Source organism: Bradysia coprophila (genome assembly GCF_014529535.1).
Source record: "Bradysia coprophila strain Holo2 chromosome X unlocalized genomic scaffold, BU_Bcop_v1 contig_39, whole genome shotgun sequence".
In the NCBI taxonomy this organism is placed as follows: Eukaryota; Metazoa; Arthropoda; class Insecta; order Diptera; family Sciaridae; genus Bradysia; species Bradysia coprophila.
This window is the reverse complement of record NW_023503329.1, coordinates 2,322,039-2,349,968: the sequence shown is the minus strand read 5'-3', so window position 1 is coordinate 2,349,968 and position 27,930 is coordinate 2,322,039. Positions and strand designations below refer to the sequence as shown.

At 34.8% G+C, this 27,930-nt stretch overlaps 1 protein-coding gene and 1 long non-coding RNA gene across 2 annotated transcripts in view; one reads left to right on the top strand and one right to left on the bottom strand.

Moving 5' to 3' along the window:
- Positions 1 to 20,467, top strand: part of LOC119069784 — a 23,121-nt gene extending 2,654 nt beyond the window's left edge. The window contains exon 3 of the long non-coding RNA XR_005086408.1: positions 19,837 to 20,467. This is a non-coding gene — a long non-coding RNA (uncharacterized LOC119069784). The remainder of the gene's footprint in view (positions 1 to 19,836) is intronic.
- On the bottom strand, positions 291 to 27,930 carry LOC119069781 (paired box protein Pax-6). The gene is made up of 5 exons (XM_037173923.1): positions 27,444 to 27,930; positions 18,103 to 18,186; positions 17,191 to 18,016; positions 12,848 to 13,146; positions 291 to 2,076 (listed from the first exon to the last, which is right to left on the bottom strand). Exons 3-5 carry the CDS (start codon positions 18,011 to 18,013, stop codon positions 1,633 to 1,635), a joined length of 1,566 nt encoding a protein of 521 aa, XP_037029818.1. The 5' UTR covers positions 18,014 to 18,016; positions 18,103 to 18,186; positions 27,444 to 27,930; the 3' UTR covers positions 291 to 1,632.

Below are 27,930 nucleotides of genomic sequence, written 5' to 3'. Positions count from 1 at the left end.
TTTCATTTATATGATAATCAAATCTTTTATTCATACAGAATTAAGAACAAAATTTTGGCACACGTCTTACATGTCTAAATGACCATTTATTCATTTCTACAAATTTAGTAAAATAATTTCCTTCGTCAAATTATTCACTCAACTACGAGAAAAATTAAAATTAAAGTAAAAAAAAAGGAAAAATTATTTATGTTTCTATACACTAAAAAACCTATCATAAAGTATACATTCATGTGTTAAAGATGCTGCATCGAGTGTAAACTAGAAATTTTTTATGATTTTTTTTTAAACTTTGTAAATTAGTTCAGTCGTAAGCTCAAGAAATATCCGAAACTAAAGAGAGTATACGAGATTAATAATAATGTAGTAGGACGCATGTCAATGCTCTAGAGAGAGCACTGGGCATTTCCAATCCACCGTTCATATGTTATTCAACTGAAAAGTAAAGTGGAATCATTTCAATTACTTTAAGTATTAACGAGAAATAAGGTTTATAGCAAATTTAGAACTCATCCATCATAATATCAGCGGAACACTGTGTACAGTTCAGGCCACTATGGGTATTCGGGTGATGCCAGAGAGGTTTTTTTTTAAATGAACGAAGGGCTTTCTACAAAGTTTCATCCTTCAATGCCCGAAGGGATTTTAGGTTGCCAGTGCGGCCCTGACAATTATTATCTGCAACACATCATGTACTGTTGCTCATAAGGCCATAGTTTGAAACCCAACACGAAAAGTGTTACGTTCTGTTAGTTCTTGGTTTTTGAGGCCGCTGGGAGTCCTAATGTGGGACCATAGCTCATGTAAATCTCAGTTCGCTTAATTCATACGAAACTCAAATTTGTATCAAATGTGAAATGAAAATGGAAATAAATTTTTCTTCTAAAGGTACCAGAGTGCGGCACGAATAAACCTTTAATAAAAATTTAGTGCAAGTTGGCCAAGCCAAGATGTTGGACAGTTCTTCGCTCCATTTTAGGTAATGTAACCTTAGACCCTAAAAAAATACATTTTTTGTAGTAGTCGTCTTGCGCCGCGATCGCTTACTAACGTACGAGCATGATATGGCACAGGTATCAAAACTTGGTCAATCACAATCAATTTTCAGTTGAATATCATGGAAGGATAAATCACCTTTGACCTTAATGTCCCTCTCTACTGATAGAGTGTTTTATTGTTTAAAAAAAAAAACATTGCAACTTTTGTTGGTAAGTCTGTTGCGCCGGAACCATTTTTCTGTTAAGCCTCTGTTCTATCCTAACAAGAAATTGTATTCCAAACCACTTTGTCACTTTAAGGTGAAAACAACATGCCAATGAAAAATGCATCGATAGCGTGTGGAATGCACAACATTGTTTTAACAGACTTTGGATTTCTTAGAGATTTTTGTCGGTACACATCGCAACATTTGAATTCATTTCCGGTCAGTGATCTTCTTTCTCGTCTTTTTTTATGCAGGGAAATGATAACCAGATGGCGTAGGATGTCATCTGATTATCATTTCTCTGTTTCCGGTGCTCAATATTTACGTTAAATTTAACTAAAATAAGTTAGTGAATCGTCTGTCGCTTTAAATTTCGGTCAATTTGTTCATTATGGCCCTTTTCGATCAATTAAAAGCCCTTGAAATGGCTACAAGTAACTACTGTTTTCCGTGTGTGAATTGACCGAAATTTTCGATGAAGCGAATCGCGACTCAACATCATTGGTAGCGTCAGTTAGTAAATTTAGTTTCATATTTTCTCGATTCTTTTCTTGTACCCCGAAACTGACGGCATTCGGATCGATGCAATCGAATTTTTCACTTTTTGCATTTGCAAATATTTTCAAATTTTTCATTTTGTTGTTGTGCTTGGCTGTAAGCTTTGCGTTCAGTTCGGCGGTGACCGGATTTGTGGCCTTAGACGTGGACTTTTTCATCGAACTTGACGCACTGTCCAGCGAGGTTTGGTGCGATTGTACTGGCTTCGATGGGGCCACCTTTGTTGGGGATGTTTTGTGTTCGGAGGCTTCAACATTCGTTATGTTGTCGTGTTTTTTCCATTTTGTTCGGCGATTTTGGAACCAAATCTTCACCTGAAATGGAAAAAGGAAACAATTTACTGGCTTGAGAGGCTGGTAATGATTATTCGTCCCACACACTCCTCACTTTTTTCGACTATTTTCAACTCACTGCCACTATGAAGCCACTGCAATCAGAAAGCTTGATACGCTCATAAACACGTGAGTACGAAATGACTCGTAACAGTGACACTGTTTAAATTGAATGCATGGACTTTGCAGAAGTAGATACGATGCATAGTATGCATTGCATACTTCTTGGGGAAGGTTGAGCTGGGCTTAACGGATAAATAGTCTGAGTTGATGAACAGACGGGCAGGTATTTCTACATCAACCACCGGGAAAACCATCGGCCTAATATCAGTGTTTATATTGTCAATATCTGTTAATCGGTGTACACGATGCAATTTCGTTCGCATATTGATTTTGCTCGGCCACGAAAATAACGCATATTTCACCCATTGCAACGAAACGTGACTTTGCTAAATGGCTCTTACCCAACCCCAAATAATATCTTCCAAACGGCAATGCTTCACTCGAATATACATGACATTCACCTCTCTACATCTATCCCTATGGGCTCAAAATCAATCGTGCAGCATTTCATTAATAATCTGCAAGAAAATGTCGATAATTTTCTGTACGAAATGGATAAATCATTTCCGAAAGCTTTCTGCTCTCTTGTCTACATTTTACGTGATGGTATAACCAAGCGTAAATATAATCGCCAAGTTACATCATGGAGACGTTGAGTCAGCAGAAGTGTATATATACATAAACGATCGACAAAAAAAAATTTGGTTTACAAGCTGTGTGTGGTACTTTGTATTCATTACCTCCAATAAATTTTTTTTTTCGAACGCACATCAAATTACCAACGAAAAAAAACGGTTTGTACAAATGTTACACGGACTCGTACATATCTAATAACATTCGTAGTTCGATATAATTGCTAGAATTTGCGTGATAATCAATTTTAATTAAAGTGGTTCGTGTAATTGAGTGTTAAAATGAAATTACGAAATTTTGAAATGATTTAAATTAGCTATAACGGGGACGATAACTTTTCTGGATATTGAGTACTGTGTCTATCCTGTTACGAACGGCTATCCGTGTCATCTGTTATCCGTACTGTATCTGTTATAGATAACAGCTTCAGGAATAAACGTCAAGCTCTGACAAATGCGGTCTAATGTTGAAAAAATGAAGTAGAAGATTTGAAATGAATCTCTTGAGAACACTTAAACCAAATGAAGTAATAGATCCGATATTAAAATTGCTGATGTGCTTGCCGTCTGTGAAAGGTTAAGGAACTGAGAAATCAAAATTTTTGTCAGGATTCGAAGAACAAAATATTCTTTTGTTAAAATTTGAAACAATGAGAAAGACCCAGAGCCATTCTTAAAAACTGACTGCAAAAACGTGATGCGATAAGATTTTTGCTGAGAATTGTAACTGTTACCATGAAAAATTGAATTCAGATGAGTTGAGTCGAAAAAAATATTTTGGTTGAGTGTCACCCTCGGCTACTACAGTACGCTATGGGTGTATAGATTTGAGATTTTAAGAGGCTAGAGAAGCATAAACACATATCAAAGATCCTTTGTTCTCAACTCCCTGCCTCGCTTCTATAATCAAGGAAATTTTCTGATTTTTGATAAGAAGTTAGTAAGGCGCTTGCCATCCAAAGATGGTAGATCCTAGTTCATAATTCCCGGAGGTGTGAGCTCTGAGGCTGGTCGCTGGTGTAAAGCGGACAGTCCTTAAGGAAGTGTGCATCATTCTCTGGTAGTGAACAACAAAACAAGAACAGAGAAGGTGTGTCTACTCTATGGATGATCGTTAACATCGTAAAGTTTCTAAAACGGTACGGAGAAGTTTTGTCTCAAGAACACATTTCATTAAAATTCTATATGGAATGAGGTCATAAACTTCATATAATACATGTTATTGTCCCAAGGATGGAATCGTCGTCTGTGTCAAAAAAGTCAGAAAACTCTGTTTGATTGATAAAATTAATTTTTTTTAAAATTTGGCTGCACATCATCTGTGGTCGTCTCAATTCGTACTACAAACGACTCACCAGTCAATGTTTAAATTTTATTAAATTTGGACAATAGCTACGTTACCGAAGAGTATATGAAACTAATCTTCACCAGAAACTACTATTGCTAATAGTACCAGCAATGGAATTTCCCTTACATATTTCTTTATAGACTACACTCCCAAGTATTTCATAATCGACAATATTCCTTAACATATCTATTGCACCCAGTTCTCTCCGTGCAAGTATAAAGTCGTGCTGAAAAAAAACCCCGATGGAATGGGAAACGAACACACACATACACAAAACAATTGAGAAGAGAAAAGAAAATCGGGAATGAACTCTGCCAAATTGATTTCAATAATTTTTTATATTCCACCGTAATAATCGCATCCCAAAAACCATTTGCGCGCTATAAAACAAACATTTATATGTTGAAGCGCAATCATAGTAATGTCTGCTAATAGGTATGCCATGGTCGTATTTTCGTTAAATTTCATGTAAATGCACAATAAGGGTAACAGGGAAAATACATAAAATTTATGTACGTATAATAACCACTTTAGGGCTAAACAGCACTGTTGAGCATCATTTATTGATTTTATGATTTGTGTATCGCTTTCAAACGAACGATTTATCCCACTAAACAACTCCACTGCTATATTTTGCCTTTGCTACACACTCCGTGTTTTGATGCGATTATTATATAATGTGCATGAGTGTGTACATATGTACACACACAGTTCAAATGCTCCTTATTTTCCCTCCGTTTCTATTACATTACATTTTCTCTAGCTTTTCGAATGTTGTGCACACCAACCATTGCTATGCCATTCTCCGATTTAACTTGTCCCATTCCAATGGAAGAATATGGAATATTTATACGTATTATCCCGTACAACAGTCGTCTGTCTATTCATTCGAATTTGATACAATCCATAAACTGTAGCATTAACTAAAATGTAAGAATGTTCTTCTCCGGGAATATTATATGCATGATGAATAGATGAATATTATCGAATCGAGCTGACACAATATAACACATGGCGTAGAGAGAGAGAGGGTTGTAATAAATGGGAGGTCATTGGAGGATATTTTTTTTTATTTAAAGCAGCAGTAGCAGCAGCTCTTCAGTGATTCAGTAAACGATATAAATGTTTGAATATTTTCAATTTCGTTTATGATTTAATGCGACCGAAATAAAAGTTATTTTGGATTAATGCGGCTGGATCGGCTTGAGTATTAAATATCCAGTGGATGGATGTTTGATGTTGGTGTTATTTTACGATTCAATTTTAAACAAAAAAAAATGTTTTCTATAAATACCAAAATGGTTCAGGTATGCGGTACAGTTATTTGAGTACAGAACAGCAAGATACAAACAATGACGGACGGATTATACCAATTCTATTTAAAACCTGCTCCTGATCGTTCAATGATTTTTTGATGGTTGTTAACGGATTCATTTGATGGTTGTTATGGGATTCGTTGAAGTTTTGGTTTTAATTTTGAGTGCCTCTCCCTAACTGCGTACCGTTAACATTGATAACTACCAATCCGCGTCATACCAATACTTTGGAGGAACGTCTAGCGAAAGCGTTCTCTTTAAAAATTTCGAAAGAATCATAAAATGACAAAATGTGTGGAGAAAAGAATCATAAAATTTAGTGACACATTTCTGGCCAAGACATTCTTTAAATCGATTTTTTACCATGAAGCCATGATGGCTCTTTTTCGGCCAAATGGAGAAAAATGTAGATCTGGTCGTGTTCTACATTTTTCTTCATTTGACCAAGAATGAGCCATCATAAGCTCATGTTAAAAAATCGATTCGAAGAATGTCTTGGCCAGGAATATGTCACTAAGTTTTATGATTCTTTGCTCCACACATTTTGGCGTGGGAAGGATATGAACTTCGATATAAGAATTGGAATTTTTGTACATTTCGTTAATCTGTCCTTAATACACAGTTAAATTAGAGAGCGATATTGATTGGTTGAAATTTGTCACGTGGTGATCGTTTCAGCCAATAAAAATTCTCAACCCTGTAAGCCCATTACTGGCCAAACAATGAAAAATTAATCGTTTTCAACGATAGTCGCTTTGAATATACATTTTGCTGTGTGAAACGCAATGGTGACCTCATCTCGTTTATATTTATGCGTCTATTTTGAAAATATTTGCCTTGAATTTATCATTCGCTCATATCTATAATTGGTAACATTCGGTACTGTATGCATCGAAATTATCCCCCCCAGTTATATTGCAAAACGCTCAATACGTGCACCCCTGAAAATGCTTGGAAAAGCGCACATTTATTTTATGTTTACGCTCAACTTGACCGCAACGAAATAAATGGTAGGTATGGAGAGAGAGCAACACTGTCAATACTCATCCAATCTATGTAGAAAGAAGTTTTAAAAATTCAATTCAATTCGATTTATTGCGGACTCATCGGAACAAAAAGAGACTTAATTCTTTTACCATCCAACCACTGCCGCATCTTCATGGAGACCAAGTGGCCCATGAACTAGAGCGTTGGAAAAATAGAGGCGCTGGAAAATCTTGATTCAAGTAAGTTAACTCATTTCTAAACAAATTAATTTTTTTTAAAGTGTCCCATAAAAAGGCGCTCAGATAAAAATGTCCTTTGGTACAGTGAAGGCCTAATGCGGCTCTGCATACTTCAGTTATTCATAAAAATCTTTAAGAGACTTAAGGGTTGTAGAGCAACTGTTGATTAAAATGTTATAAATAAATTTTTTGATCAAGACACGTCGGTAAAGGACACACACTAGAATAAAGATGCATAGAGCTCTCTAACTGACCATTGAAATAAAAATGGGAATGTGCGTCATATCTAATCAAGTTTCGACACGCCTGCAGAACAAGAAGTCAAGGGACATCACTCGCCCCTATGGCCAAGTTTGCTAAAATATAACAAAATATGGAAGAACCTGTCATTAGCAAATTGGGTGAAATTTAGCAGAATTCAGCAAATTTGACAAAACGTAGCAAATTCAGGAAACTTTCATCAAATTTTAGAAATGAATTTCCTAAAAACAGGCACTCCCTCCCAACCTCCCACAGCACCCAACTATTAGTCAATCATTTCTTTTTAGTTAAAGAAATCTTACTCAAATCCATCTGAAGACAGTTTTCTTTTGCATTTTCTTTTCAAAGACTAAACATTAACATTCGTAACGTAAAATAAAACAATAAAACAACCTAACAGCATGCAGTCTTAGAGCCGCATGAAAAACGAGTTATAGAATTTTCGCAAAAATTAAATGGTGTCATTTCTACAAAAACTTGGCAGTCATTTACCAGCGAATAAAATTACACACCGTTCTTCATACACTTTTTTAACGCATTTGACGATTTTTGTAATTAAATTGAATGCCTGACGGTGCGTTTCGTACATATACAGACAGATATATATATATATATATATATATATATACATAACACATCCCATGAATGTGTCTCGTCTAATTCACAAAGTCAATTAGAAGCATATCAGGCATAAAATATGTTCATTTATAAATAAACGCATAATAATATTGCACTAAATCTTCCCGTGCAACATTGAAATGATGAACTTTCGAAAAATAAATATTTCGGTTTGGCGATTTTATGATGCATTATTACCGTCGGAAGGAGGTGTAGGTGAATGTGTTTAAATTTGAATTTAGGTGCTAAGTGAAACGTTACTTAAAACTTGGCCAGCGTAATAATGCATTCTCGTAAAATAGAAGACAATAATGTTACATTCGTCGAGACCTTTAAAATAAGAACAAGAAACTGAGTTTTGTTGTGAGGACGATTTACTTCTGCTCTTCATCCAAAAATATCAAATAATTCAGGAGCGGACCCGGGCGTTTTTTGAGAGATTACACTTTTAAGGTACAAAAATCAAAAGAAAAAGTTAACTTTGTAACCTGAACGGCCACGACGACCAGGGTGGATCCGCGCTTGAAATAATTAGATCAGTGATCGAGCATCATAAGTAAACTGTGGAATGTTAAGTCGGGAAATTGGTTACAGTCAACGGTACAAAATCTCCAAATTTGGAAAATTGCGAAATTGCTTCAATCGTAGGGCAAATAATTCATGTTTAGAGTGTTGTCATCGTCAGACTCACTACATTCGACAGCCAAAGCTGACTGTTTCAAGTGGTGTTAAGAGTTTTTAGGTAGTGGTATTAAAAGATTTGAGTCAGTATCCGTGAGTCTGATTGGGAAACGAAAAACTTTCGATAAAAGAACCTGGGTATCGAAGATAGATCAGCATGGTCATGGACACGAATTTCCTGGAAGAATAAGAATTTTGATATAAGCTCTAGATGACTATGCGCGCAGTGAACATATATTAGGAGAGTATTGCGAGTGACTATATCATAAAATGCCGTAAAATGCACGGTGCCGCTACCATTCATGTAAGAGAAACCCGTCTTTGTCGTTAAAAATTGACTGACGTTTTCTTTTTTTTGTATATAAATTTGTGGCACCACCGTACGGCCATAGCCTCCTAATGTACGCTCACTGCGTATGCTGCTGTTTAATCAGAGAGATGAAAGTATTCAGTTTTGTTCAGCCAAAGAATCGATCCAGTGAATCGTTGCCATTGTTAAAAACCGCAATTGCTAAAAATCTCTTGATTTCTTCATTGTTTCGGAATGTTGGAAACCTTGTCAAGGATTATGAAAATCTGATTAAATTCGCTACGACAGTGAATACATTTTTAACGTCTCTGCTACTTAAATTATCCGATACCAACGTGGTGATGGCTAGTATCCATTGGATACTTAACTAATTACATTTATAAATGGGATATAAATGGATTGTCTGTTTCAATTTGAAGACTTTTTCCAACTTTTCATTTTCCACAGAAAAAAAAATTGATTCCATAAGTCACCCTCATGTCGCATAATTAACTCGGAACGGCCTTCTATATTTGCATTAAATAGTTGTGTAGAGATGGTGCATTGTTATCGTACACAGGATGAAAGACATTCAAGATATAAGCATAAACTGGGATACGATTTCTATAATTCATCTACCAATTAGATCTACAAAGCAATTAATGCAAATTAGCTGACATGTATGTTCAATGCTGTATACGTAATAACATCGCATTATTAACTGGGTCTGTTTCACAATTGAATTATGTACACTTTTCCCTTCCGAACACAACACCATACAATAGCTGTGTGGCTGTACGTATTATATGGATGTGTATACAAATTCTATCAATTTTCTCGGATGGTCAATGTGTGTAGATATGGGAACCGAACATATATTTATTTGTATACAATGTCCAAAGGTCATTCCATTTGAATTTCAGCATAAATACATCGTTTATGCCAGTAAAATGAGAGTGGGTGGGTAGTTGTGTGGATAGCTGACAAACGGTTAAAACTTACAAAGATCAACCATTCAATCGAAATCAATTAGCAGCCTCAGTTAAAATTATTTGAAGCTGATGCATGGATAGATAGAAAGAGATCTAATCGGGATTGACGGAAGTACTTGTCGGAGAGGCATTGTTATTTCGGGTAATTATGGGATGACATGAACCTACGGATCTTTTATGTAAAACTATAAGCCTGACAGTTCTTTCATAAGATTCAGCAAGCAATTAAATTTCGAAGTTGATGTCACAAGCAAACGTATTCTGTACTCAACATATGAATTGTCCGTTTTATCGAGACTTGGCAATGTTACAGTATGTTTAGTTTACTGAGCGTAAATTTTAACAGTTTCATAGTTTTAAATGAGAAGAATGTCAACAAACGTAGCTATTGTACCGAGATGAGTCACGAGATATTTATTTGTTCACCGAGGGGGAAAAAGTTGAAAATTTAATTTTAATGGTGTTGTTCGTGCCCAGAGCGTAGCGAGAGCCACAAGTCACCCGAGAAAATGAGTCGAGGTGAGATGAGGTGCAAAAATGACTATTTTCTCGTCTGCAAGAAACAATCTGTCTTTCTACGGAGGTCTCGGAGCATTCGGACACCAATACGGCTGTCGTTAGCAACCACGACAGAAGTCAATGCTAAGCTCGGTCTTGTAGATTGGTACGAATCAGATAATGTTTGGTTACTGTTACAGTCTTAGAACAGGATAAATCAACCGCACCGTAGCTATACCGTCAGTGGTTAATGTTTTAACGTTAGAAGAAGATTCGATTCCGTTGCATTCGTCAATTTCTAATTCTACTCCGACGTTTTTCTTTGTGAACAAGCCTAAGTGGCTGTATGAGATATAGACGTTATAATAAATTCAATTCACTAACTGCTACTTATTTATAATGAATGGCAATATCGATACAAATACGAGACATGAGTTATATCCTTTTCTGATCTGTGCATTTGCTCACACATGCATGCATGGTAATGCTGATTTGCTTTATATAAACTGGCTCTTTAGGGTGGTTCAATTTTCTTAGAATTTAAAACCAATTGTCAGTATGTGACGGATGAGATGACTCAGTGGTTACTGACTAGCCTTCCACCAAAATGATTCCACATGGAATTTTTCTACCGATTATATCGCATTGGTAACGTCCTAAAGGTCACTGAAACTGCACTATGTACTTATTAAATGCTTCGTATGACGAAACCCAATTACGATGAATTTGTGTTCATATGTCTTCTACCTTTAGGCGAGATATAAATTAACACCTAACTTTCCTCAGAGAGTATCTGCATACTTTGAGGCGTGGTTCGGAAGTCACGTTAAGACACTTCCAGACTGCACTTGTTACTGGCCGTAAAAGGCTGTTAGTGAGGTTTGTTAACAAACAAATCAAACCTACGTTTGTTGTGGATTGACATGACTAGAGAACTACATGACTTTATGGCATGGTAAGTACGACTTTCGATGCATATGGTATGTAAAAACAGAAAATTTGTTTAAAGAGAAGTAATTATTTCTGGGAAGGTGTTGATGTGTTCATTGTGCAAATTGTAAATGCCAGCAAAAACAAGTTAAATAAAGAGCATGATCCACCCTAACATTATTATACGAGATAACTTGAAAATATGTCACGTAAATCTGGTGGCATCATCTTAGGATGAATTTGTCGCATACAATAAGCCCCATAAAGTACGAAGGCATATGTTTAACTCCTCTATGCATAATTTGACACATAAAAGCACTGGCTGAGCATTCAATTAAATTCAGTATAGATAGAGAGCTTATCAGATTTAAATATTTCTTTATATTTTATACAGTGAAATGACAATTAATGGCAATTTGTGCATTGTCAATAGCAAATAAATTAAGATTGAATCAATGGATATGGTGGTATGGAATTCATATACGGCTAGCTGTAAAGAGCCAGAGAGAATTTAATTTAGATCATCATCTTCTTCTTCAAAAGTATAAGTGGCCGCCATCCAGTGCCGAAATATCATGTACCTTCCATGAATTTTTTTTTAATCCGGATTTTCCCAGAGGTGAAAACTAGAACTAGATATCTGGCTGTCTCAATTATGTCCCCAGCTATGACAAATTCATAGGTCCAAATTCCAATGATTCAAAAGGAATAAGTTTGAATTTAGACAGCCAAGCAAGAATGACTTCACCTACGCAACGACATTTTGTAATGACAAAGCTCCCAAAAACCAAAACTTTCAATGTCATAGTTCTGTGCCGAAATTAACCAGACACAAACGATCTAAGCATAGCCATAAATCCATAGATAGATAGAGAAGAGTGGACTTCCCGCAGCTCATGCTCATGAAACGTTGGCACCCGTTAAATTAACTTTTCCTGAAACCTACAAATGACTTGAGTTCTTGAGTTGAACGATTGTTGAACCAAGAATTTTGTATCTGATCTGAGTGAAGCTGTAATGAATCATATTCAACAAATGTTACCACCAAAACATTTGTCAGACCATTCACGTATACCTGACTATTTAGTGGACTTTTAAATGGAGGTAACAATTGAACTTACGAAGTAAAAGTTTAACAATTGAGCAGGACGATTTTTGTAAAAAAAAGTTTGTGGACCTGGCAATGGGTTTGGACATTTTATTCGTGGACATCGGGCAGTGGCTGGGAATTTCTTTTTTCTTCGATGGCTAAAATTTAGACTGTTAGCATATGCCCAATCATCTCAACCCATAAATTCGACAAATAGCTATCAAACTGTCTTACTCATTTATGGGCCTGGTAAGTTTTCGATGTTAATTGGAAAAGCTTATCGAATAAATTGCGGACATTGCCCAACGATTCTGTTATATTTGCCTTTCGTTAAAATTTACAAACAAAATTGCTCCGAAAGTATTGTGTTTTGTTGGCGATCGTTGAACACACTGTCCGACTGACACTATCCGCGCAGCAATAATTTATGGGACATATGATACATATTTTTATTAACTCAATTATAAAACCATTTGACGGAAAATGTCATTCAGGCTCATTTCGTTTTGTTTTTCGTTTTAAAAAATATATTTACTTTTGCCAACAAAGTGATTGAATCGAAAATAGACTCATTAAAATAAATGAGGGAAAGAAAACGCTTAACTTGATGATCTAATAACAAAAACTTAATTTCGATGTGTTTATCTTTTCAAAAAGATGAATGAAGATTTTTTGTTTTGATAAATAATTGGAAGACGAAAACGAAATGAGAATTTTGGTTTTTGTCTATTTCATTTCGTTTTTTCTCAACTTCAAAAATAAACCATTAAGATGTTTGAATGTTAATTAAAATGCCGCGAGATAATTACCTGCGTCTCAGTTACATTTAGTAATTTGGCCATGTCCGATCGTTCGCTGGAACTCAAATATTTCTTCACTTCAAACTGCTTTTCCAATTCGAATATTTGCCGGCCGGTGAAGGTTGTTCGGGCTTTCTTCTTCTTTCTGGCATCTTGCGATGAGTCTTCCGATGAATCTTCATCGTGACAGTGGGTAATTGCACTTATACCACTCTTTGACGATTGTGTTGAATTTTGCGATATCAGTAAGTCTTCATGATTCGAGTCGATGGACTTTTTTCTTTTGAATGGAAGCTTTTGCGGTGATTCTGTAAATTAGTGAAAAATGAATATTATTAGCTAGGCACATCTTTCTATCTGAAAAGTCGCTCAGGCGGTAGCATTTAATTAGTGTTAAGACACTCTCTATTTGCTCAATATCGCATTTTATCAATTTTGTTTGAAGAAAAATTTGACTCGTTACAACATAATCGTTATAATACACTGCCCACTACCGATCTTGACAACAAAAAGTGTGTACATACAGCTAGTTATCTGTTATCGATAACGACAACCAAATAAACGACAATATTTTACTGAGGCGGCCGTTTTACAGTAAAATTAGTGTTCAAAAATTGAAGTAAAAGATTAGAATCGATTGAAAATACTTTGATCGAAAAAAGATTTAGATGCAATAATAATACTACTGTTGAAATGCCGTCTGTGACAGGTAAGAATAAAATACCTCACAAAAATGTATGATAAACAACATTAGATTTAGAACGTTTGCAACTGATTGGCTTAGCGTCAAAATAAATGCAAAGGTAAAGTTGTCAGTGTTGGAAGTCAGACCCGGACTAGCCATACTGGGCGTTCGGGCGATTCGGGCCTTTCCCTCAATTTCTTCTTTGTTTCCCAATCGATATTTTTCCACTGAGGCCTTTCTGTTTGTTTGCCAAAAATGCCTCAGTAGAAAAATTTTGTTTGGAAATCGAAGAAAAATCAACAGAAAGGCCTCAGTAGGAAAATTTCGATTTGAAATCGGAGAAAAATCAACAGAAAGGCCTCAGTAGGAAAATTTCGATTGGAAATCGAAGAAAAATTAACAGAAAGTAGGAAGTAGACAGTAGGAAATCGCAGAAAAATCAACAGAAAGGCCTCAGTAGAAAAATTTCGTTTGGAAATCGAAGAAATCAAAGTTTATTTACTTTCACTAGCGAGCGAGGTGAGCGAAATTTTGTAAATAAATTTTTCGTTAGTTGTACATTTTTATATTCCATCTAAAAAAGTTTTTGAGCTATTTCCACAATCTTTTTTTAAATTTTGCACCTCCAAATCGCTGCGCCCTAGGCAAACGTACCAATTGTCCGTGTGATGTGGCGGAACTGTGTGATTCACTTACACTGTGGAATGTGGAAGTTACACAATATTAATCAGTCATACGAATCAAGGGCCTAATTGGAAAAAGTCGCCCGAACGGAAGAGCCTTTTGACTTTTTCCCCGAAGGGCTTTTTTGAGCCAATCCGGGCCTGTTGTAAATATTATCCTCGCACCTAGACCGTCGTTATTCTTGCTGTGCTTAGATCTTATCCAGACTCCATTCGTTCGTTCGTAGGGATTGATTCTAAATCAGAATCGCTTTTAACAATTACCAGCGCATGTCGCAAATAGAGTAACATATAATTGAGACATAAAACAGCAAAAAATGTATTTAAATAGCCAACCATACCTAGCGCATTCACTGCCAGCAGTGACACATACACGGCAGATGAAACTCCCATATTATAGCCTGTCTATAATTCAAAGCCCAGTGTCAATATTATATAGCTGGGACGGGACAATAAAATAAATCTCATTGCAATAATTAATTTACATTTTCAACATGGTTGATTGTCTAAGTTTATTAGTATTATTGGGATAGTCGCTCTCTCTCTCTTGTCACACACGATATACATTATCTGTACAAGCACAGCACTATATAGACATCCACAGCAAGTACGTTACACATATAGTTAGATTATAATGGTGACAATTTCCAGGTTCTTGATATAACAGATATTTAGGCGAAACATATAAATGAAAATTATGTTACATACAGTAGCAGTAAACGTTAAACATATTTCGTGTGTATTAACATTCAAACATTGTTGAACATCTCCACTATAACTCTGTACTCTCCACATTATGCTATAAATATTCCGAGATATTATAATTACCATATGGGTTATATTAATTCAATTAATAAATTAATTACATAATATGCAAATTACGCATATTAAACACATTAAATCGATAATTCATTTGGCCGTTCAACACATGACGTTAGTAGAGTGCATACAGCACACGATTGCACACTGTATGTACTATAATAGGTGTAATGCATGCACACTCAGAAATTTATTTGAAAATAAAAGATAAATTCGCTTCGCAGAATTTCCATGTTCTAAATGTCCTTAAAGGATGACTCGACATTAGCTGTTTTGTGTGTGAGAGAGAATAGCCTCAGTTTTACATATTTTCACACATCTTCTTCTAGAGGAAAAGGTTGGTAAATTTACTTGGTCAATGGGTGAAGATTACATGAATTTGTATCAATTTTTCTGTTTGTCAATCTGAATTATTCTGAAGTTAAATAAAGACTAGCCAACTAAATATTCTGGCATAGGCGAGAGAGGGAGTCTGAAATTCGTTATTTTGGTATGTTTTTTTGTGATCCTGCAAAGATTGTGTAAGCAATCTATTTAGTGTCACAGCTTAAGTAAGGAATTAAAGATTTAAATAAAATCGATGCTTTGGCAAGCTGTAAGTAAATAGTTTGTTTCCGACATTCTGGTCGGAAACTTTTCTTAGAAAACTGTTGCTCCTACTATGGGACACTCCAGGAAGGTCTCCTTCAAGCATTTCGAATGACAATTTTTTCACATCTTTTTTTTAAGCGATGGAAGGCAATTCAGCTCGATTAGTTCATCTATAGTTGTAAAGAAATGCTTTTCTTATGACATGTAATGCCGAATTGTCTGAGCGATTTTTTTTACCATAATCCGATATCACTGCTGCTGGTTCAAATCTAATCCACGGCAAAAACTCAGCTCGGTCTTATTGACTTAACATTTTTCATGCTCAACAATTGTTTTTAATAAATGCATTTCTCACAAAAGATTAAAATTAAATTGTCTTAAAGAGAGAGAGAGAGAGAGAGAGAGAGAATAATGCGCGAGTGACTACAATTTGTTGCATGGGTATTAACTAAAAATTTCAAATTTAGAACATTATCATTTCGGCGTATAATTAACTCTATAATTAGAATACGAGAAAAGGTTTTAGACGACTTTCTTCACCAACAGCATACATAAGTATGTTATGCCACTAGCTATAACAACGTTGCCATATGCTGTATGTATGCTGCTGTATATAATCTGGATGTGTGATTTTTCTTTTCATTATTTTGATTTTGATCCGTGTTGATATGAACCATAAATTGAAATTGTAAATTGAAAATACATTTTCGTGATTTAAAAACTTTCAAATAAAATGTGCTCTTCATCACTTCATAATGTCAAACGGTTCTCGTTAAAGAGAAATGTTAATACGGAAACGGTTTGCGTTTTAAAAGGAAGCATTGCATGTATAGAAACTTGGCGGCACGGTGTGTACGGTTAGAGTTGAATAGAAGTGGGATTATATTGAGACAAAGTGAGTCAATATTATTTTATGGAACGATTAATTGTTGGTTGTGTACTCTGAGTCACTTTTGTTAGATGTTTATTGTTTGTCAGTTGATGATTTATTGGAACGTTTCTGTGACTCTTATGTACTGTAATTGACACAGGCCAAAATACGCATACGTTTATTTCATACAAACAACTATTTAATAGGGAAGTAAATGAATAGTTTTGCTTTGTTGTTTTAATCTAAGACCGTAGTGGCTTCAGGACGCCCCCATGAACAAACGTAAAGTCGGGGCCTCTGGAACATCGTGAAATGAAAAACAATTTTTGGACCTTCGAGCTGTAAATCACAATGCTCGTGAAATTATTATCCTCTTTATGTAACCATGAAAGTAGCCGTTTAGTGAGAACTTTAAAAAATTGTAGGTGGCGCTGGATAACTTTTTGAAGGTTTCATAATTATGGTCTGTCTTTGTGAAAAGAATTTCCTGAAATTTTAAGAAAAATCCTCATCAATGTCGATTCAAGATAAAAGAAAATCGCGAGCCTTCATCGAAATACACAGAAATGTAGCTAAGGAACGTTACCACCCCGATTAAAGAGCAAAATTTGAGAATTTTGGTGGGACGGATAAAAACTCATCCAGCCATTTACATAGCGGTCAAAAGACGGTAAAACAAATATTTGAAAGGTTATGCACTTACCCTTTATACGTCTGGATGAATATAGAGAATTTGGTGACGCTCGCCGTGAAATCGACAGATTAAGTGGCTGATCGTTCGATAGAACGTCATCCTCACTGCATTCACTTAGCGATGTACTCCTAACCAGGTAGTCACTACATTTTCTCGAAATGCCGTCGTGGAAACTGTGCTCATCATAAGTGTCCGGTGACTTGATTGTTGCGTTGAGAATCTGATTGATGGTCTCTTTGGTGGATAACTGATCAATGTACGTTAGATGCATTGGAATCGATTTTGTTGGCACTTTTAGTCCTAAAATATCACCGATTGAGTGAGGTGTAGGTATTTTTGGTGGCTTTGCATACACATGTGGATGCCAACTGGTCACTTTAAATTCAGTCAAAGTGGTCTCTCGGATACTATCACAATTTTCGGAGTTTGTATTGTCCGTTCGGTCACAATTGTCCGGTTCAATAAACTTTTGCTTACATTCTACGGATAGACTTTGTCCATGCACATTTTTACAATTAAACTGCGGTGGTGCCGATGTCGGTCGGCCAGCGAATTTATAGTTTGTATCGCGTTGTTCGTCATGATCGGAACATTTTATATCACAGATAATTCCGTCGGACCGGGACTTTTCGATGGAAAAATTGTTCAATTGTTCACTTTGGAAAAAATAGTTTTTTATCGTCTCATCGACTGTATCACGAACGGTACACAGATTAGTCGATATTACAACATTGCCCCTGTGTAAATATTTTGAATGTCGAAAATTTTGAAGGCGATCGATAACATTTGATTTCGATTCTAACAGAATGTCGGTTCCAGGCTCGGGCATCATTTGCTGGAAAGAAAGAGACGATTTTAGAATTCTGCATCTCTTTTCGGCCAAGAGGATCTTTTGCTTTCATTTTTCGAAATATAGCTTACCTTTCACATTTGTTATTGCTGATATGCCACATTGGCAATATGCACTCAATATAATGCATTTAAAATTCAATTTTCCGGAGAAACCTGCAACAAAGGAAGAAAATGTTACAGTGATACGTTATAATGACAAATTGTTGCGGAATTTGTGTTTAGGAAATGGTGTATGTTCTCTGCGCATCATAAGCATATATCGAATCTCACTTCCTTCAATCACAGTATTTAAAAAAAAAAATCTTTTACTTCATTCGTTTCGACACACAACACTTCTTTATAAGACCCCATGAGACACAACTTATCGCTTTAATTTCAATAAACACATATAATTCGAAAAGATCGACAAGAAGTCCGCTATTTTCTCAATTTTAAAGAGTCTCTCCCGTCATTGTTAGGCTAGAGAGGATATGTTGGTGTCTTTGGTTATTGTTTTGCTTATGTCCGCTTACGTCTTCCATCATGTTCGAGTTTTCTATAATTCCTTAGCATTGAAGTTACACTTTTATTGTACCCGTTCCTAAAAAGCGAAAGCCTACAACAGACGACAAAGAGGAGTCGTACCACCTACCTTCAATAAATGTATATGCTAAGCCTAAGTTTTTTTAGGCATCTTAAAAAATCAATTCCGCGCGTTAGTAAGAGGGTTTCACGCAAGTCCTGCAAAAAATTTCCACACGTTTTTTAGAGACTATGGATCATATTTACAGCAACTTTTGACTTCTCTCCCATGGCCCCAGTGACTTGGGCATTCGTACGAGGTCGAGGAGCTATCACACAAAAACAGTTTGGATCTGGCCCAGATATTAAAAGTTTGGAATTGTGTATCTGATGCCAACTGTGGCCAAACTTTTATTTTGCAGCAGTAAAATTTATTTTTTTTTAAATTTTTTAGTTCAGACTTCGGACGCAGAATACGTCAGTTATCACACAAGGAATTGCGTCAAATTTGACGTTGAAGGGTTTTTCGACTGGGACACTATGTGGTTGGTAGGAGTAGAGGCGAGAAGGCTAAAAACCTTTGCATCCTTTACGTCTCAATTTTCGATTACAGTTTGTTCATGTCACTTTTACACAGTTTTAGATATGTCAGAGTTTTAAATGTACCCAGTCAATTAAGTTCTTCCCAAATTATGAATTTTTGGCGCAAAATTTAAAATTTCTATCGCGAATTCAAATATTGCGCAATTTGGGAAGAACTTAATTGACTGGGTACATTTAAAACTCTGACATATCGACAATCTTTAGAAACTGTGTAAAAATGAAATGAACAAACTGTAGATCTTTTTGATATCATTTATCTGCCTTATTCATTCAACGCATTAAAATCCCACTTTTATGAAAGTATTGTAATGAACAAGGAAAACGTCGGTAGATGACTATAGGAGCTATCGAAAAAAATTACAGTGCGGCACATTTGCCATTTTTATTTTATATTGTACATCAGCAATGACATCATTTTACCGCAATACAAGCTTTTCACTATACAACCCACAAAAGCGTCGTTCGTCTTGTATTTGAGAAAATTTAATGTAATTTTCCATCATCTTGAGTCATTTTTTATTTAATTGACCGCCTCAAACTCCACTCCGTATATTGCCGCGCTTTAAACTGTACATTTCTTAAAAATTATTCATTTTGCAAGCCCATAACATCTCGCAGCATAAATCTAATTGTTTTTTTTTTACTTGGCCCCCCAATTAGCAAAATGCAATAGCTCTTTTCATTTGATTATAAAACCAGAAAATTTTAACATTTAACCAAACACAAAACCCATTAAAAATTAAACATTTTGTCCAATATATATTCCATAAAGGAAAGAACCCACGTCTACAATTTTTATTTTTATTTTTCGTCTGTATAACACTGGAGTCTATATATCTGCTCCACTCCAATGTGTATAGTATACCTCTATATTGTGGTGCTTGCTTGTAAATTTGTATATTTCGCCTCTCATTCCAAACGTTAAACGAATCTCTATGTTACGTTATAATATAGACTTTACGATGGAAATGTAAAATATCCAATTCATCCAACAGGCACATTACTCAGAGTTGTGCTTCAACAGCCATTCTCGTTTTCATTTTTTTTTCGTTTACCCTTCTCGTATTCTATTTAACATCGTTAAGAGGGCACACTGATGTCGCGTTAATAAAGAACGGCTGTTTTGCAGAAATTAAAACGGCGAATAGATCGACTTATTCTTAGGTTCCTATTGACTTTTGTCTATACGTGCTTCTGATGATATGATATCAATTTATTAGAGAGAAAAAAGCCTCACACGAATTGATACATAATGCGTTTTCGACGGTGTTTGATCATTCAATCGTATAAGCACAAGAGGATGTTAAATGTGAATGTGTTGTTTGTCGGAAAGAGGGATGCCTAGGATGTAACGGACCTTTCACGATGATGGGAAACTAGTTTACAATTTAGGAACGGTATACGATGTAGCTACAGTGGACGTCGGTGATATTTGTATACTAATTGATTCAGCTGTTTTACAGCTGGCTTACTCATACAAACAAACCTTGTTACACGTCTTTATGCGGTTTTACCATTATGAATTCGTAAAAAGATTTTTTGTTTGTATGAGAGTGGACCAAGTGGAAAACAGCTGAATCAACTTATTTATATAAATATCACTGACGTCCTTTGGATTCCAATTATAAAGGTGTGAATCGGTTTTATTAGTAAAATTGTATGATGTAGGTCGTGATTTACATCAAAAAATGTCAACAACAACAAGAAACTAGAAAATACTTCTGCTCAGCTCTCAACTAGAATAGCGACACATCTCCCCGTTTTTCTTGTCCTAAACGAATTTTGCGATTTGTTATGTGGCAGAGGCACATAATATGCGCTGCATATCGTCCTATTATGTAATAAAACTGCAACTATTAAGTTAGCTGATAAAAAAAACCGCAAATGCAGTGAGTTGCAGTGAATAAAGCGACATCTACCACTAACACAACTCTCACAATCTGAATATAATACTCCATCCACCCCACATACGCCCTAATTTAACTGATTTGCATAGTCTGTCTCGTGAATGTTCTTTATGAAGAGCAAAAAAAAAAACATAATTAGAACAACATCTAACGATTTAAAACTAAGGTTAATTATCTTATAATAGGAGGGAAAAGGCATTCTGATGATTTAAGGACAAAATACTTTGAAGCGACAATATTGCAGAGAAATTATTATTATTATACGCTATGGTTGGTGTATCCATACGTATATAGGAATGGTGTTTTTATATACGTTGAGCGGGGAAATTATGGTGATTAAGATTTTATAATTTTATGCGCTGTAAACAGAATGGAATGATGATGATGGGTACATTTTTCCATGATTTTTTTTTCTGTGGTTTTTATATTAAAGCGATATCGAGTACGCTACGGACTATATACAAATTATACTTCTATCTGACAAAATTCATTCTTTTTTTTGTGTAACAAAGAGCGAAAATTCGCAAATGTATTATGTTTACCCTCAAGGTGCACGAGTATTACATTTGTAGGAGGAATTCGTTAATTACGAAAAATTTCCGGCAATTTGTGAAGCGTAAGACAAAGAAAGTCTTCATTTACATTGTAAGTGGTACATAACATAGCAAAAGAGGTGAATCTCTAACAGACATTGGTCTAATTGTGTTAGATGGATTTTGTTATTTATTTTTCTAATCTTTCACTAAAATTGTACATGTTCAAAGATATGAGTAGTTGTTGAATAAGGTATGACAAATGGGTAAAGGAGTAAAGCGAAATATTCATTCATTCATTTTCATACATTTTCACATTCAAAGGAGGGAAATTTCACCTACTGTTGATCTGATTGGCCTGTTGCTCTCGAATATGTCAGGTCAAGCTCAAAAGTACAGATTGATAACGACAGATTTGGTCGAGAGGCGGTTTAAGGTCAGCCAGAGCAATAAAAATTCTGGTTCGTACCTATATTGGCCTACGCTCTTTTTGTATGATCATTTAATGAGATCAATTTTCTAAATTCTCTAAATGACGCATCTAAATAAAGCAACAATAAAACTACGAAGATAATGTGAAAAATATTCTTTGAATGTTGTAAAGAACTCAGGGTCGGATTGGCTACAAAAGGCACTCCTGTGTAATGTAGAAGAAGGTGCCTAAAGTGAAGAAAGACTCCATTGAAAGGCGTTAGTATAGCAAATTCAATAAAATTACTAATGGTGGTTTTCCAAGTCCTATCCGGATCTGAAAGGACTGTGTATAAAGTATAAATTTAACTGTAACGACGATGAATTTCTGTCCATTGACATGGGTACATAATATACCCGGGAGTATTAAATAATTCCAAAAACATTTTGATGCAAACAAAAACTTTTGAGTAGAATTGAAACTTTCAATGACGTGTAGCATGAAATGAATAACAAAAAAAAAACTTTTCATGTGTCCTGGGTAACGGCAATTTTTACCATCTTAAAAAGGCTTTTGAGACTAAATTTTATCAAAAAAAATCTTTCGATCAAAATTCATTTTTTTGTTCTTCCCTCAATGCACCTACTTAATACGTCTAGAGTCAAGGTCGCCTCTGTTTGCAGTGGTTTAATTTAAAAAGAAAACAACTGAACAATCACACTACGCAACTGAAGTCTGATGATATCCCCCTCAAATTCAACATGGTCAATAAAATCTGTTGCCGATACCACGAATCGTAAACTCGTTCAAAAGTCGGTTGGATATACAATAAACACGCGGACAACTCAAAATCTAATTAAACGGCTTAATGGTTCTTTCTTAAACTATCAACAAGCAATTAAAAAAATATTTTGTGTTCGGTTCTGCTGGTTTTTCTAAATTTCATTTTCATTTTCACTTTATATTGGAACATTAAACGAATTACAAATTAACGGATTTTATTACGTAAACGGTTTTTATGAGGCATGTTCGATGAAAATTCGTCATATTTGACCAAGGTATATATTATGTTGTATAATGAACGCTAGTCACTTTATTTGCGTCGTCCATTGAACATAATTTTATTCGAAACCGAACTGACAATTTCATTTATCAGTCAATTATGCTCTCGATGCTATTTGGGTGTGAATAGCCGCAGTTATATTTCAGATGGTATTCTCACCTGGAAAGTGGTATTGGTATTGTTAATGGTAGACAATCTGTTCCTGGTATGCTATTTACAGTTTACTTGAATAATCGCCTATATTCACTTTCACTCTGCACATATACGTTGGTAAGTTCAGCTTACGGAAACAGTTGCAGACCGTTGACGTAGGCTTTGGGATAGAAAAATGTTTTCTAGGCTCTTTTACGCGTATATGTGAGATTGCCAATGTTCATTTACAGCACTAGTATCAAATATAAAACTTCATTGCATCATTGAAAAGTACTCGATTTCGATACACAGAATGACACACTATAGAATAATTGTATGTCATTTATGGCACAAGGCTTCTGTTTCGATACACCTAATTACGAGCAACGGACCCTTTGTAAATCTGTAACCTACATTTAGGCGGGAAAATTTTCGTTTTTTGATAAGTTATTTGAACTTTTTTTTAAAGTAAGACCACGCAGAAATGTGTAACTTTTAAAAAATAAATTGGTCTGTGGGTGATTATACATCACACGTGGAGAAAACCTTTGCAGATTGTGTAAATTTATGTAATCTGCACAGGTTTCCCCAAGTGGGTTAAGTAATGACTTACAAACCAATTTTTCCTTTAATAGTAACACATTTTCGCGTGCTTTAACAGTTTAATTTTTTCAAAATTGGAAAAGAATATTTTTCCGCCTAAATGTAGGCTACAAATCTGCAAATGGTAATTGTTCTTAATTGTTTATCAGCAAAAAATATTACAACAAAATTAGAAATTGAATTTAATTTGTAAATTAATGTATCATAGACACAAACCAATTCAAAGCAGTTATAATGCAGTTTCCCTAAAATTTTCGCAAATATTCCTTTAAGTCGAATCAAATTTTGTGCTTGTGATATTTTAGAGCAATATAATTTAATGATCATTAGATTAATCACCTGCTATTAAAAAAACAGACTCTGTTACCTGTGTGGGTAGAATAATTTTCCGCCTCGAGTCAAAATTCCTGACATTTTCAACAATTAAACTAAATCTATTCTTGAATGGTGTGTAGGTTTTCCAGATTTATTAACCGTTTCCAGTCTACATAATTACAAATAAGCGTAAACGCGTTAGGAACAGTGACAACCCTCCGAATATAGACTAAACGTCCGTAATTATGTAATGAATATTCAATTTTGCTTCAACTAATTCTACTTCAAAATGTCTCAATAGAAAGTTAGCACGAAATTTCCTCACCCGACAGGTAATCGATGTGAATATTCTCTTATGAACGGAGAATTAGCTGTGGAAGTGATACAAAATGTTAACTTACTATTTTGTGACTTGACAAATGGGTACTTGTGACATTATTTCGTGGGCACCAAACAAAGCACATATGACATCCAGTTAATTATTTTGTCATTTTTCTCCCGCAAGCGAACGGGTGTTTTGCCGATCATTAAAAAGACGATTTCGATTTGTTGCGGTAAAATATCGGTAACTCGATACTCAAACCAAATTTCGAAAAAAAATCCTTTCGTTAGCTGAGTCAACTATGAATCAAAGCATCGGTTTTGAGGGCCGATAGGAACAAAAGTCTATTACTAAAGTGAACCTAATTTCGATAAACCATTTCTTGCGTAATCTAAATTGTTTGTCTTTTACACTTGAATCGAAAACACCACTTATCCGATTGGAAAAACCAAATCCGAAACTCTAAACGAAGTGACCGAACGTCTCGACGACAGTTTAATGAAGATGCTGTTCGCCGCTGAGGCTTGCCCTTGGAGCAATCAATAATTTAATTGAGAGCTTAAAGAAATCAAAAAGTGTATGAGTGTTTTTTAGCAACAGTTATACTCTTAATTCTACTTGATATCCGTACATATCATATTTCAATGAAATCCACTTGGCGCTCATGCTCTTTTATAACCCACTGTCACCAGAAATCATAGAAATGAAAATCATTAATGAAAAATATAATAGAAACCTGAAGTGGACGGACCTACATCGATGTAAGAGAACAACACAAAAAAATGTTTTAGAATTTTATGTTCGTTACATTTCCTAAGCACGAGTACACTTTAAAATGTATAAAAATGCCCAACACTCTGATGAATTTTATACAAACGATGCCAAAGTATTGACGAAGACTTTCTATATAACAGAAAGCGTTGTTGTCGAAAACTAAAACATTCAGAGAAATTAGGGACAAAATAAAAAATCGTAAAAGAAATTGGTAGATTCTATGAAAACGTGTGTGTCTAAGTTATTGTTGTTGATTGATATTCAATCTGCAATTGAAAACCTACACTTTATCCGAACAACGTTTTCGGTGTTTGCTATCTATCCACACAATATTGACACCTACACACGGAAATTATGACTATCGGTATCGGCAAGCATTGAGTGTTAAACGTAAGCGAAATGAAAAAGCAGAAATTAAGGCTCAACAGAGTAGAAACATTTAAACAAGTAACATCAAACGAGATGTGAATATAATTACTGTAAACGATTAATGCTGCTTGCTAATAACGTCAATGTTGATCGAGAGGCATATGATATACAATTCGTCTTCGCATTTGTGTTATAGATCTCCGTGAAATTATTTATTTTCAAATGGAAGAGAGTTGAAAACAAAAGACGGAATTTGCTTAGGATTCATTCACGATCGGATTTGATTTGCTATTATGTGTATCCGGTGCGCATCTACATTGTTACATTGAGAGACATATTGTGCAATCGAACTTTAACAGTTAATTTCATTTTGTTGTCAATGTACTGAGGAATTTGTGGGAATTTATTTGCGAATCGTTTAACGACCCATAGCCCAACAATTAGCATATTGAAAACTTGCAAATCTTTTTTAAAATACAAAAACTTCACTTGAGATTGCCTTTAAAATTTCATTTTTTTCGGGTCCTCCTTGACTTATACGACAATTAGGATTTTGGATAGAGTTGCAAAGCCCCAAAAAATTTGTCTCGACTCGCTTGCGATATTATCCCCAATTTTTCCTATATTTTCGCTGATTTTCAAAAAAAAAAAATCGGAAAAAATAGGGAAAAATTTGGGAAATTCAGGCCCGTCATTGGGAAATGACAGGATAGTTTCCGGAAAATTAGTGAAATTAAGCAAAATCTGGGAAACAGTTTTCCCAAAAATATTGGCTGCAATTTTGTCGATTCAAGCTTGCAAAAGTAAAATAAATCTCTGAGTCCCAATTGATTGTTAATTCATTTCAGCAAAATAAATAGTTGATAAACAACTTTGATTTACGACCGAAATTAATTTGAAAAACATTTTTTTTCCTTGCTTTGTATTCGGCATACACTTATCGCAATTTACACTCTGAAATTGTAAACCAATTAACGAATGATCCGTAATCCGTAATAAAATACAAATTGTTATGAAAAACACACGTATACAAAACACGATATTAAATTTGGTCGGGAAGGGAAATAAATCGCAATTAATTAAATGGTCTCTTCATTTAACATAACAAGCGGACAACAACAACGGTATACCTACCAATTCGAAATAAAAATATTATTATAACAAAAAAAAACGACTGAAATTGCCTGATCAAGCACAAACAATATTTAATAAATTTCTATAAATAATGAAATTAAATGAAATGGAATATTATTTAAAGCTTCAGATTTATAACACTCGAATATATTCATTTTTTTTGTTTAAATATTTTTCGATGGAATTTCGTGTTCTCGTTTTATTATTCGGACAAATGTATATGAACCCATTATTTATAACAAAAAAAAATTATTAAAAAACACGGCACCGGGAAAGGTCCAAATAACTTATTATAAATCATCAAAAAAAAAATTTAAATATCCAAAATTGGAAACTCTATTTTTTTCCAATATTTTGAATTTTATGTAAAATAATATTCGGTCTGATAACAATAAAAAAAGGAAAGAAATTAATTGTAAATAAATACATTATATAATCGTGTCCACTCGCATTCTGCACAAATATACTTGCATATGTAATCACAATTTTTTGGCGAGCACCAACAACAACGAGAACAACAGCAACAACAACAAATAAAAATATCAAATTCAATATAATAATAATGGATTCAAAATGACGATTAATTCCTCTTTATGAGTTTACTAATACAACACACCATTATATTCGAGAGAACACAGCACAGCAACAACAACAACAACAACATAACAACAACAACAAAAAAATCAATCAATCAATTATGGTTGAATATATACGTATATACACACGTTTTTTATACACATACCGTACGTATAACAGAGAGTACATAAGCACCAATTAAACTCCCCCCATTTAATTGCGTTTAATCAAACATTTCACGTTTTCACGAAACTATTATTTTGCTTTAATTTCCCTTCGGTTGATGAACGAAATGCGAATCAGAAAAGAACAAAAAAAAATATTTTTATTTTTCTGTGCGATTTTTTCGGGTTCCTTTTTTCTATTCTTTTTATTTTATTTTTTTTTGTGTGCCCTGTTTACTCTCACACTGTTGATTATATATAATTTATTATTTATCTAATTTGTGCTGGAAGCAATCGCGCGCGTGCTCCTTCATCCGCACTTCATACAAACAGTTTATAAAATAAAATATTATTTTCTCCACCAATATACACACCACCACCGTTTTTAGCCGGTTAGCATAGACATAAACTAACTAACTCAAACATCAATTTACAACTGAAAACTGAAACGATTTGCTTCAAACATAACACACACCAAAGTTAATCGAC

What these genes read in the sequence shown, in the direction of transcription:
- LOC119069781 (XM_037173923.1), bottom strand. Translation starts at nt 18,013, where the DNA reads ATGATGCCCGAGCCTGGAACCGACATTCTGTTAGAATCGAAATCAAAT. An exon ending in TTCATCCAGACGTATAAAGG is followed by an intron (nt 13,147 to 17,190) that starts GTAAGTGCATAA and finishes ACTAATTTACAG; the next exon opens with AATCACCGCAAAAGCTTCCA. An exon ending in TAAATGTAACTGAGACGCAG is followed by an intron (nt 2,077 to 12,847) that starts GTAATTATCTCG and finishes TTTCCATTTCAG; the next exon opens with GTGAAGATTTGGTTCCAAAA.